Source organism: Corvus hawaiiensis, chromosome 30 (genome assembly GCF_020740725.1).
Source record: "Corvus hawaiiensis isolate bCorHaw1 chromosome 30, bCorHaw1.pri.cur, whole genome shotgun sequence".
Classification (NCBI taxonomy): domain Eukaryota; kingdom Metazoa; phylum Chordata; class Aves; order Passeriformes; family Corvidae; genus Corvus; species Corvus hawaiiensis.
In genome coordinates this window covers 11171993-11185869 of record NC_063242.1, presented here as the reverse complement: position 1 = coordinate 11185869, position 13877 = coordinate 11171993, and the positions used below count along the sequence as shown (strand labels likewise).

Genomic DNA, 13877 nt, shown 5'->3' with positions numbered 1-13877 from the left:
TTTAATCTAACCTTGTACTGTCTTTGAATTGTGACTATTCATACCTGTCCAATGTACAGAGGATCCAGTGAATTCTGTTCCTCAGTCACAAAAAGAGGCTCCCACAGCCAGCCACGTTTCACTCTTCGAACTGCTTTGAAAGACTGAACTGTGTTTTGAGCGCTGGAGTTTTGCAGGCTGAGAGAGCAAGGCCAAAGTTGAACCAATATCACCATGAGACGTAGAAATGCAGAAAAATTCATGCTGAAGCCTTCTTTCAATAAATCTTAATCTGTGAAACACACAAAAAAGAAGAAAAATTTGACAAAACATCACTTCTGTCTTTCTACTTTTATGTATTGATTCTGTGTTAATGTAACAGCTGATTTGCAGTGTTAAATACCTCCTCCTGTCCCCAAAAGTAAAGAGCTGAAACAAAGTCTGCTTCTGATTAAAATAGACATTCTTTCAGAGTCTCTAACACGAAAGTCAAATGCTTAACTTTTCTTTATGAATACCCTACACAGGGACTTTTTATGCAAAAAAAAAGGGAAAATAATCCTTCAATTAATTAATCTTTTAAATTAGGCTGAGTAATTGTATTGTGTAGCCTAGGAATAATTTCATTGGAATAATTGTATGTTTCTGCTTAGACAGGGCTCATTTTGAGCTGCAGTCACAGAACTGCCTGAAGGGTGAATATCTAGCCTTAGTAGCCCTGATGTCTGGCAGTTGAAACGGAGTGGTGCAGATATTTTTTTAACCTCTTCTTACGCACTTTCCCAGCTCAGCAAAATGCCTGCAAAAATGCCAAAAGTGATAGGGTCCCATGAAGAAGCACCAAAAATTTACAACTTTCTCCTTCCCAGGCAAACAGAGACATGAACGAGGCAGAGGTGTTTAACACACCCTTTGCCTTTGCCTTTGACATGCATGATGCACCAGGGGGTTCCCAGAGCCCTGAGCTGGAGGCTCATGACTGAGATAATGATCAACTCCCAGTTGACTGAAATTTTACAGGATCCGCTGCTCCTGCTGGATCTATACAAATCTACAGGGCTTGATGGGATTCATCTGAGAATCCTCAAAGAGTTGCTGATGTCATTGCAAAACCTCTCTCAATGATGTTTGAGTGGTCTTGGGAATCCAGACAGGTTCCAGCTGAGTGGCAGCTGGTGAATGTTGTCCCATTTTTCAAGAAGGGCAAGAATGAGAACTCCAGAGACTACAGGCTTGTCAGTCTCATTTCAGTGCCTCGTAAAGTTATCGAAAATGTTGTTTTGGGAGGTAGTGAGAAACGCCTGGAGGACATCACAGTAATTGGTCAAAACCAGTATGGCTTCATGAGAAGAAAGTACTGCTTATCAAATCTGTCTGCCTTTTATGACATGGTATCTCACCTAGTTAATGAATGGAAGCCTGTTGATGTAATCTTTTTGGATTTCAGCAAAGCTTTGAATACTTTCTCTCGCAGTACCCTTCTAGACAAAATTTTTGATACACAGCTGGATAAACACATCATGAGTTGGGTGAGCAATTTGCTCACAGGCTGGGCACAAAGGGATACGGGGTGACATCAAACCGGGAACCTGTCACTAGTGGTATTCCTAAATGTATTCTTAAACATCTTTATGACTTTCATGCAGGACTGGAAGGGATATTAAGCAAATATGCAGATATACAAAACTTTGAGGAGCCTTTGAAGGCAGGGAGGCTCTGCAGAGAAACCTCAAAAAATTAGAGGGCTAGGCAATATCCAACTGTAAAAAGTTTAACAAGGGCAAGTGCCTGATTCTGCACCTGGAACGGGGCAACACTGGATGTACACACTGGGGAATGAGAGGCTGGAAAGCAGTGCCACAGAAAGGGACCTGGGGATCCTGGTTGAGAGCAAGCTGAACATCAGTCAGCAGTGCCGTGGCAGCCAGGAGAGCCAAGTGTGTCCTGGGGGCATCAGCACAACATCGTAAGTCGGGCAAGGGAGGGGATTGTCCTGCTCTGCTCTGCACTGGGGCAGCCTCACCTCGAGTGCTGGGGACAGGTTTGGGTGGGTATATAGGAAAGATATTAAGCTGTTATAGAGCATCCAAAGGAGGGCCACGAGGATGGTGAAGGGCCTTGAGAGGGAGCCGCATGAGGAGTGGCTGAGGTCACTTGGTCTGTTCAGCCTGGAGGAGACTGAGGGGAGACTTCACTGCAGTCTACAACTTTCTCTGGAGGGGAAGAGCAGGGGCAGACACTGATCTCTCCTTTCTGGTGACCAGTGACAGGACCTGAGGAAATGGCCTGAAGTTGTGTCAGGGGAGGCTTGAGTTGGATATTAGGAAAAGCTTTTCACCCGCAGAGTGTTTGGACACGGGAGTAGGCTCCCCAGGGAAATGATCACAGCACCAAGCCTGTAGACAGAGTTCAAGAAGCATTTGGACAGTGTTCTTGGATACATGGTGGGAGTCTTGGGGATGGTCCTGTGCAGGGCTAAAATTTGGACTCTGATTCTTGTGGGTCCCTTCTATCTCAGCATATTCTGGTTCTGTGATTCTGTGATTCTGTGAATAGAAGTTGTCTTAACAGATTTTACTACTTCTGACATTATTGTCTCCAATTAAACTGACAAAGGGGAAATATATCTTGAAACCTGTCGGTTTCTGTAGCTAGTTTCATTTCCACTATGTATACTTTCAGAAAATGAAGGCTTTTCACAAACTATAAGCTATTACTGACTTTTCAGTGATTTTTGGCACAATGAAGGAAACTGAATTTTAAATATTATGCTATGCTCAGTTAAGAATAACCATCTTCTATAGACAAAAAGAAAAATTTTGAAAATACCTACCATAAACATTTTGAGTCTTAAACCCCCATTTGGTAATGGCATTAGCCATACCATTTAATGCTTTATCATTGAAGAGTACCTTTTCCTATGAAGGAGCTGTCTGGTTTATGAATTTCTGACATGCTAGCCAGTTTGAAAAACACACTGGAAAAAATATTTGGATGCATTTCCCTCAGACCAGAAAAATACATAAGTCTTTTAGCTGTCCAGCATAAAATATGAATCTACGCATTTTAAATTCACAATTTAAGTATTAACAATATAAATACCCATCCTTATCTCAAGGGAAATGCCATAATTGCTTAAAAAGACAGACAGATAATACAGAAAACTATTTATTTCCTTCCAGCAACTTTACATGGTGTTCGACAACAGTTTGTTAAAATGTAATCTGCAGAGAGGGGGAGAGAGGGAGGGAGGGAGAGAGAGAGAGAGAGAGAAAGGAGTTCTAATAGTAAAGTCAAATAGAACCACAGAGATTAAAATGTGCATTCCAATTTCTTCACATTTTGTGTTTTTTGACTGTAAACTGTAACAGTGCAAGATGAGATTTGAATAGAAGGAATGTGACTTGGTGCCCTCTTGTTTCAGTCTCCTGTAGAAAACTGCTTATTTTCCTATAACTGCAAGAATAATATTTGTGACATGGAAGAAAAGGCCAACAAAGCTCAACTTGGCTCTGAAATAACGCTTGAATGAGGTTTAAAAGGCCTAAAGACCTTGGAGAGTCTCTATGCAACGGGTGTACTTAATGCTAAACAGTAATCTGCAGACAAAGTAACCTTGAAAAGGAACATTCATTTTATTGCAGCACATACCAAAGGACAGACAACTCAAACAGCAAAAGCTGAAGAGTCAAGGAGACCTTTCTGAGGAATCATAGAAAAGTGTATTTCAATCACTGTTTATATGTGGAGACAGGGGTTCGGTCCAGGCCATAGCAAATACTTCTGGCTAGGCTTTTGTTGTTTTGGGTGCTTGTTCTGGCAGCGTTCACCTTATTCAATGAAATGTCTCAGGTTTGTGGGGCAATATTTCATGCAGAGTGAATGTCAAACAAACAGTCATTTTCAAACTCATCTGAAGACACTGTGTATAGACAGCAACACCGTGTGGGTGCGGAATATGACTATGCTGGTCTGCTGTCGGCCGCCTTACTGCAATGTGCTCAGCAGCTGCATATGAGCAGCATAAAGTGTGCAATTAATATTTTGGAGCATTTTGGTGTCTCCTTTTTATTAATTTATGTTAATACCCTGTGTTACATGGACCCAAGCATCATGGCTCGGACAAACTGGGGCAAGTAAACATTTTTAGATTCTGATATGTTGCACACACAGTTAGTGTAAAAAGACTTTAGCTTGAAAATACAGATTATAGACAAATTCCTTTAAAAAACAAAGCTATTTAATGGAATTGAGATCTATATGTATCTCTGTTTTTCTCTCCTCTGCTATATCAAACATTCTCAATTTGACTTTACTTTCAGGACCTTTCAAAGCCTATTTGCTTCCAACATCTTCCTACTCATTTGGCATTGAGACACTGCCTCCAGCCCCTGGCCAGCACATGTTGCCATTTTTTATAATCCAATTGTTCTCTTGGGAAACAATCACCTTCTTTCTCTTCCACTGACTGTAGCTCAGTCTCAGAAGCAATTCTCATAAAATATCCAGGAAATAATTTCTTATTCTCTTACCATTTTCTAGGCTTTTCTTTAAAAATCTAAATTTCAGTATTACCTACTTAAAGGAAAAAGAAATAAAAAAGGACTCACAGTGTTTAAGATGATTCTGTGCTGAGACTGCTGCCTATCACTGAGTCTGGTATTGCTTCATTATTCCCTTGTACTTTCCTGTCTTTCCCTGTCTGTCAGTTGTCTCTTGTTTTACACTCATTTGTTATGGTCTTTGTAAATGAAATGACCTTGTACTCTGTGTTGTAATTATAGTATGCTATAGAAGGGAGGGTTAAAAGCACTGAGCTTTTGGGCGCTGTAGTAATATGCACAAATAGATAATTTTTTAATTGAATTGTTTCTCATTGAAAAAACAAATATATTTTCAGAGATGAGCAAATGACCTATCACTAAAAATTTCCCACGGGGAACAAAGAGATGGGAACCATTGTTCTGTTCTTGTGCTTTGGGAAGTAGGTCTCCACTCTCTCACATACAGTGGATTGCAATAATAAAGACTGATACTTAGAACAGAGTAATGAGAATATCCATTGCAGTTGTAATAAGTGGGTGACACATTTTCAGGCTTTTAGAGGAGGATCTTCCTTTCATACCCAATGAAAACCATGAGTTTCCTATAGCTAAAACCAGATTTACCTTCTCGGAACAAAGTTGGTGAGTCCTTTATTAAGTTTGTTTTGGAATGTTCACCAAGTGACATCCTGTATCCATTTGAAACTGGATGTTATTTTAGGTGTTCTGGTAGTCTGACTTGGTTCTGATTTGTTTTAATTTTTTTTTTTTTTAATTATGACCATGTAATTACATTATAATATAATACATGCTACTGCCTAGCATTGCAAGAAAAACAATAGAAAGAAGCAGAGGTCTAAAAAATACTGCTTCTGGGATACAGTGAAGTTACATATTTGTTGGTGGAGAAAATAAAAGACTAAAGGTGGAGACAAACAACAGCTTTCCAAAGCATTAACAAAAAATTCCAAACAGCAGATTACAGTGCAGGTGATGAAAAATTCTGCTCCAGTTCTATTAGTTAGAAGAATAAGGAACAACCAGCTTAATTTTGTAACAAAAGTTCCATAGTTTAATATAAGTAAAGCCTTTAGTTAGGAGGTAGCAAAACAGTGAAATATGGTAAAAAAGGATGTGGTAGACACTCCTAAGATTGAGACCATTATGACCTTCTCCTACATGTGCTTGATCCTATTTACAGCACAATTTTGAAAGAGTGACTCCTGAGAAAAACAAATCTCTCTGTCCTTGAAAGTACTCAGCAGAAAAAAAAAAAAAAAGCCAAACCAAAAGGCATTCCTTTTGTGGAATTTGGTGTTGTCTTTGCTTGATTTAATAGCATCAAGCAAACAACAAGAGGAATAATTCATGTAAGCTAAACTAATTCATTAATATGCAGCTTCTGAAACATTTCTCATCTCAAGAACAGCCTTAACATGATGTTGCTTCAGTTGCATATTCTGTTTTATGCATCGGTGTTCTTATGATTGTAGTGAAATTTATCTCTGTTGTATGTTGCTATCTTTAATTTTCACTTAATAGGACAAAGAAGAAAGTGTATGTGTAACTAACTCCTACAGATTACCATGTTATAAAAAGTTTAAAGAAATAGAAACCTTCATATTTCTCCACTACAGACTTGTGCATTTGTACTATGTCTACTGGCTATTTGTCTTTATTGCATTTAAAGTGGTTGAAAACTGAAGATCCTAGTGTATTACAGTGATATTGCTCTATCTTTTTTCCAGAAAGCACCAGATACAGACTCATTTTTATTGACTAGTTTAGGTCTTGCACAATATGGTAGGCACTTAGACTATACTACTTCTGGAATTCTCAGAGAATTAATGATATATAATAACATATATCTCAATTATTTTAATTAATGCATATATTTTGTGAGTTTGCTTGTTTGTTTTTGGGTTTATAGTCTTTAAAGAACAATGATAAAACCTTCTGGTGTGTGCAAAGTAGTGGGCTTAATCCTATTCTTGCGACTTCTTACCTTTGCTGAATTTCAGATAGAGTAGGATAATAATTTTTACAGGTTTGGAGTGTTAAAGCTCTGCATTATCTTTCTCATTGATTTTATCTGTGATTTGGTCTTTTTCAACTGGTACCAAGATTTTTTTTTTAAGTAAGTTTTCCATTCTTCATGTATTTTAACCATTTTCTCTGGAGACATTAGAAGGTGTACTTAACTCCTAAGGAATAAATATGGCATATCTAACTCCAACTATGCTGGAAATCACTATTGTGACAGTAATGTTTAACTAAGCTTGTAAAAAAGCAGCAGTGAAGAGAAAGGATGAAAATTTACAAGAATTTAGTTTGCAGTTTGAACTTAATTTTTACTAAATGCAATCACAGTTACTGTTTACCATGCATACATATTGTGTGATTTACTGATAGATTAATTGATTTTTTGTGACTGGATAAAATTGACACCCGTCCTGCTGTAGCTCAAGGCACCTTTTCCATGAGCCTCTCAGCTTATATTAATCTGACTGAATTATTTTCTTTATGGTTAGTCTAGTGTAGCTATTATTTTTATTGAATCTAAGTATTTTAATTTAGTCTATTTTGACTTTCTGGCCTTTCACATATTTTTCTTTTTGAAATAAATTTGGACTGCTACATCTAACAAGTATTCTGAATTTAATTATACTGGGGTTATCAGAACTAACATCTAAATGCAATGTTCTCTTCAGTCAATTAATTAGAGGTATATCAACAATTGTCTTTCTAGTCTGCTGCACTACTAGCTACTTTAAAAGCTACTACTTAACCTTGAGAGGTGTTTTCTTTAGTGCACATCTTGATGTGACATTTGACCAAATTATGTTGTCTGGTAGTGCATATTAACACAGTATGGCTGCATGTGTCTCCGCCAGTCACTCAGAACTTCATTTACATGGAGAGCAATTACTAGATGTTATGAATGTACTTAAATTTTGCTTCACTCTAATTGGCACATTATTTTCTTCATTTTGCAAAAATACATTGTGCCATTAGGGAAAGCCTTCAAACTATTATATAGAATTAGCAGTGTAATTATCTCTCAGATATACATGTTCAAAATAGCTTAGAGAAGTGAATTTTTTAGTTGATCAGTACCTTTAAGGCTGTAGATTTTAATCAGTGTAGAGCACACTCACTAGAAATCATGTAATTCATAGTGTTTTATGTAATAACACAGTATATTAACACATCCCCGTATTTTACTACAAGATCTGTTGCATTGTACAAAAAGCCCAGATGACATTTTGGATGAAAAAACCCTGAGTCTTGAAAGCATGACAAGCGGTAACTAGATTTCTGTCCATACTAGATATTCAAAACATCTTTTGCAGTATCAGATTGTGACATTTATTTCTCGAAATCCTATGTCTTCCATTAAAAATCTATGGCAGCTCCAGGGAAAGGCAGCAAATTTGTTGAAAATGAGGGGAAAGGGGGCTAAGGTGAAGGATGAGATTTTCTGCAGTGACTAAAGAAAATGGGAGGTAGAGCTATTATTTGTTCAGCCCACAGGTCAAGGGCAATAGTATAAAGGATGTGGTGCCATACTGTATGTTCTACAACTTCATTCTGCAGTATCATTGGTAGCTCTCATTTCCTTGGTGGAAATTCCCTATATTAATCACCATTAGACATGAGTAAACCAATATTGAGAAACAACTCTTTAAACAATTAAAAGTCAGTGACTATTGGTGGTATTTTATTCCATTTGAACTTTGGCATATAAAACTGGCTTCACAGTACTTATTTCCTGATGGCCACAAGCATACAAGATGATGTAACCAGTCTCTTGCCCTTTTCAACTCTGATCCACCAGTATTTTGAGAACTGATTAATTGATTGCTGACCTGTAAGTTTTCTGAAGATATATGTAGCTGGGACCAGCTCAATATTTCTGTGTGGTGCAGCATTCTTATGTTTGACTTAGGGGATTGCTGCCACTCACTGCTGTGATTCTGTGAATGAAGATTCTCATGATTATGGAAACATGAAATCATTATTTCACTCACTGTTATCAATCATATAACATAGAACTGGAAGCACAACCTTAAATATTTCTGTCCTGACCATGGCAGGAGACCCAAGTCTTGTCATTGTAATTTCTTTGAGATCCTTTAAAAAGAACCTGAAAAAGATAATCCAATCCACCTAAAAAGTCTCTGGGTAAAACAAAAGTCACCCACACCATTCCCACCAACAAAATAGAGTGTGTGTGTGTAAGGATAAACTGCTGTTGGGCAGGAATCTGTCAGACAGCTTTTGCTCTACAAAGATGACCTTTGGTTAAGGTGAACACTGCATAGGGATTGAACCAAAGGCAAGCCAATGTTTCTGTAAACTTCCTCTATGTTTGCATTACTGTTTTTTTAAGATAATATTAAAATTAAATCTGCAACATCAGAAAGTAATAAAGTAATTGTTTTATTTGAAGTCTACTGGCATCCCCCAAAGAGACCAGCAGGAATCACCAAAATCATCACACTGACACACACACAGAGCTGCAGTGGATTTCTCCAGAGGCAATTAAACCTTTGGGATTGCTCCTTGGTTGATAAAGCATCGTGTCTTCTTCTGGAAGCATAGCTTTTTCATATGTTATTAACTGAAGCATGAAGTTATTTGGTGAATACTTTCATAGACAAGACACACAGACATACCTACTTCACTTCTTTGTAGGGAGGAAAAATGAAGTAGGAGGAATATCTGTGTCTCTTATCTAAACACTGGTAAATGAATGATTATATTTTGTTCTTTTTCACAGACTTTCTGCCATGCTATATGCTACTTCATTCCAGGTGCTTCCTATCTAAAGAAAAATTGAAATGCTTACCTTAGAACTTAACTTTATGAAAAATTATGCTCATTTTTTGCATTCATTCAATAGCTTCAGCAATTTTATTCTGATGTAAAAATCGATTTGGTAAACAGATGATGAGATGCTAAAAGATTCAGTTGTGCCAGTAGTTGTGGTACACTGCACTCTTTACACTAAAAATAAGCAAACATTTAGTTTTAATTGTAGCTTTCCTTGACTGGGACTATTATTTAAGATAGTTTGCACTATAGAAAATTATGACTAAACCCATGTATTTTAGCATAAATATTTTGCTGATTAAAAAGACTAACACATGTACACAGTAAATACAGAAATTCTTGCCTTCTGGCATTTGCTTTTTATTGTAGGCAAATAGCAAATCCAATTACAAGATGTTTGATTCACTGGGAAAATCCTACTGGAACATTTTTGGCTCTGCAGGATACCACTCAGTACTGAAGAACCACTTGTCAGCATAATGATGTAAAGGACAGCATTCTGTGATTCACACTTGAATCTGTTTGCCAAATGATTTTCAGGATGGCACTTCACGAAATGCTCCAAAACTCTCTTTAGGATTTAGGTTCCTTTAATCGCTTTAATTCATAATTATTCTTTGCATACATTAAAATTAATAGTGCAGTGAACTCACCTTTTCCATGGTTTTGGAGGAGGTTTAATTCCTCCAAACATGAGATAAAAAGAAGCTTTGATATTTAATTTAAGAGGATGCTCTTTGCTAGAATTTGACTTATGTTAAACTTCTGGGTTTGGTTTTAGAGTTAATTTTCCACATAAGGCAAGGTAAAGCAGAAACACCCTGCAATGAAATCATCCACTGTATGGCAACGGAAAACCAGAATGAAGTCAGATTTTAATGCTTATATTTGAGGAAACTTACCAGGGTGCATTTTTAAAGTAAATAAATAGTGAAGAGAGGAGTCTCTTATAAGCAGTTAAGGAAACCATACCTTTACATTAAAAAAAAAAAAGAAAAAAAAAGAAAGACATACTTTTTAAAAGTTTTCATTAACTTATTTTGTTACCTGTTTATTAATAACATACATTAGGTAAATAAAGCAAGGAACAAATACTTTTAACAGTATGAAGATTTTTCATTATAAGCTAGAAAATCTGCTCTGATACATAATCTAGTTATTCAATTTAAAGGTATAATTTAAGTTCATGGACAGAAAAAGTCTGTGCACCACCACAGTGGAAGTCAGTTGGAAAAATGCTGAAAGTATGCACCTGCATCAGAGAGTCTGCAGCTGTATCAGATAGGAAAGGGTAGAATTTGCCTGGTTTTTGAAAGAGAAAACACATTGAAGGGTATGCATATTGTTCAGAACAGCGAGAAATAGAGATGAAAAATACCTAACTGACAAACTTTCTAAAAATATAATATTTTTCTTGCCTTTTTATTCTCTTAATGTAGTACTCAGCTGATGAATCTTCCCTTATGTCCTGCAATGGAATAACCTCAGTTTCAGTTTTGCTTAAGTCTCAATGATCAGAGGCTTGCCTGTCTCTTACTCCTGATTTTAATATTTCCCTGTTCTGCTTTACTACCAAGAATGTATCTTCACTAATTCTATGAATTACAATAAAGGCTGGTATCCTTTTATAACCTCTCATATATCAAATATATATATTAATCCAATAAAGTTCTTAGTGATTCAATTAAATATTGTGAGCACTTTTCAGGCACTGAGGTATTAAGAACAGTGTAGAAGCAGAGCGTTAGGTCATCCAGACAACACAAAGGGTGTTGTACAAACAATTTCATATCAAAATTTTTCAAAAAGGATTTCTTTTATTTTCTGTCATGTTTCAAGGTGTGGAATAAAATTTTCCAGATAGAGTCCAACAAAGCCCATCAGATTTGTAAACTCTGCTGTTTTTTTTAATGAAATAATATTTTATGGGAGTCATAGATGAAGAAAATTTTGAAAATAGAATGAAGTTTCTAGCTATTGATATTTCAGTCTCCAAAAATTATTGACTTAAAAGCTATTTTTGAAGGATATGTGTGACTTTAGATCCCTCTGACATTCCTATATTCTGACATAACACCAAAGACTATTTTTGCCTATCAGATTAGGCAAAAATAAAATCTAAGTTGCATAATATCTGGGACTTCAGTCTCCATAGTCAAGTTGCCTTGTGATATCTCAGAGCATAATTTTTGTCCATTACTTTCATGCCTATCCCTAGAATTTCTCTTACTATCTTGCTACTTGGTAAATGCAACTCTTCCTATAAAGAGGAGGGAAAATACTGTTTATACTGCCCTTATCACTCCACATAGTCCTTATCAAGAACCAAAATAAGATATATTTGGACAATCTTATTAATTATTAATCCCCTTTGACTAAAAATCCATTAATAAGAAAGCCATGAACAGCACTAGAATATGTGTTGAAACTTGCTGTTTGAAAAGTCATTGTTCAGGTTTCACTCTGTTGTGGGTGATTTTCCTAACGTATTATATCTATGTAGGAAAGAGCTTTTGAAAAATTCCTAGCTATTATTTGGTGCCTTGAATACCCACATATGCTGCCATTTCTACACACTTTTATCACAGGTCCTTACATCCTGGTCATTCTTCAAGTTTTACATTGTTTTTGAGGGCAAAGGAAAAAAAAAAAGGTGGAATCCAATTTTCCATAAAATTTCAATTTGGCTAAAGACTTAAGAGTAACCCCCAAAATTCAGATGATGTTAATTCAGTTAATTGTTTTTGTTAGTTGTCAAGATTACTTAGGTTCTGGACTAGTGCTTTTGATAGAAGAAAGCCAGACACCCTGATCTCTTTGAAGCTGGAAAAATATTGTTTTTTCTATTGTTTTTTCTTTCTTCATACTTTTTGTTCTGATTTTTTAAACTTTTCATTAATTTCTTTCCTTTTCCAGCCAGTTTTTACATCACTACAACATGATTCTTCCTCTTTCTAACCTACATTGAAGCCTCACTGAGAAGCTGAAGCACTGAATATTCTGCCCCACTTTTTTTCCCCTTTCTTCATTTAAAAAGTTTCCTGTTTGCACCTAAGATTAATTAATTACCTTTTCACCTGTCAGTTCTGTCCCCACTGCTGTAGGTCATCTGCAATAACAATTTATTGCATCTTTTTCCCCCTTTATAATCTTTGTGTGTCATACTCCCCTCATTACCTGTGTGACCCTCTGTTGCTTCTCTGCTCAATGTTATCTCTCAAACAGACCTCTCTGTGCAGATTTCCTTTGATATTTTACTTCATAGAAGCCTATTGTAAAAAATAAATTGTGCTCTATTATATTGTTGAGCCAAAGTCCCTGTGTGTCATTCACAGGATAATTTTGCCAATTTCAAGAGCTCTAATGTACTTTGTAGCCTTAGCTTTTGTATGTCCAACTGAGTGGAGATCAGGACTGTATGTATTATATCATCAGTACTTTATGTATTATAAGAGTATTAAAATGCACAATCAGACACGACATTTTTACATTTCATCACCTACTTTTTCTTACAATCGAAGAAGCTTCTTAAGCCAAGAAGCAAGTGGAGGAGACAGGAAGAAACAGGAGGAGTTCATGTGGAAAGTAAATCCTGTCTAGGATGACTTTAATATGGCAGAAATCGTGGTGAATGGTAAGTGACAAGAAGTGAGATACTGGAAGAGTCAGATGCAAGACTTCATTTTCCCACAGTGATTCGGAAAGAAAGGAGCTATACCTGGAGTCAGACCTGCATCAGAAAGGGGCACCAAGTGTGCTGAGCCAGGGGATTTTCAGTCCAGAGGAGACATTCAGAGAACAACTTCCCTCCTGCTTGGTACACTGTTCTGTTGAGCAGGGCTTTGGAAAAGAGCAGACAAGTCCTTTGCATGTTTCAGTTTTCTCCTCAGCTTTAAAACCATACTTAGCTAAAATCTATAGATATATCCAGTATAGCTCAATTGAAGTTATTCAGAAATATTGCTTATGGGATGGCTTAGTGTCTTTTCATCTTAAATATTTATGCATTGTTGAAATTCAAAGCAAGAGACCCATGTCTGGGAGAAATCAATGGAGAACTCTGTTAAGTATGAAGTACTCTCAGTTGTTTCAAAAGAATATTAAAACAAAGGCTGGTGCTGATGCTGTGACATCAGTGTGGTGCACTGCATGGTCTCTGGCAAAATGCTCTTTTTTCATGGCAAAGTAGTTTCTCCAGAACAAAGCAGGTAAGAGGATTAAGAAAACAATAGAAATTATCAGACTAATTATAGATTGTTATCAGACCTTGATAATGAAGTGGCCCAAGAAGTACTGCCAAAAGTTGTGCAGTCAAGAAAGAAGCAGATTTTGTGGTAGGCAGAAGTAATCTGAGAAGATTTCAAAGAGCCACAAAGAACTGTGTTGATGAGCAGAAGGCACAAAACTTGGGAGTTGAACTGAGTTGCAAATAGCCAACTTATTCCCTGATGATCCATGTTTAAAAAGCCAACAGCTCCAGGATAAGAATGTGTAAAGGTAAAATATTAATTTCCTGAA

General features: G+C 36.6%; 1 protein-coding gene across 7 annotated transcripts in view; it reads right to left on the bottom strand.

Moving 5' to 3' along the window:
- The window catches only part of CDH19 (cadherin 19), a 116214-nt gene that overhangs the window by 40222 nt on the left and 62115 nt on the right, over nucleotides 1-13877 (bottom strand). For 5 of the 7 annotated variants that reach the window (XM_048289421.1, XM_048289417.1, XM_048289415.1 and 2 more), the window contains one exon: nucleotides 45-271. In XM_048289421.1, the coding sequence (XP_048145378.1) occupies nucleotides 45-242 (198 nt within the window). In that variant the 5' untranslated portion in view covers nucleotides 243-271. Of the gene's footprint in view, nucleotides 1-44; nucleotides 272-2317; nucleotides 2376-9375; nucleotides 9400-13877 lie in introns of those variants that run through there. The other 2 variants (XM_048289418.1, XM_048289419.1) reach the window with 2 other exon arrangements.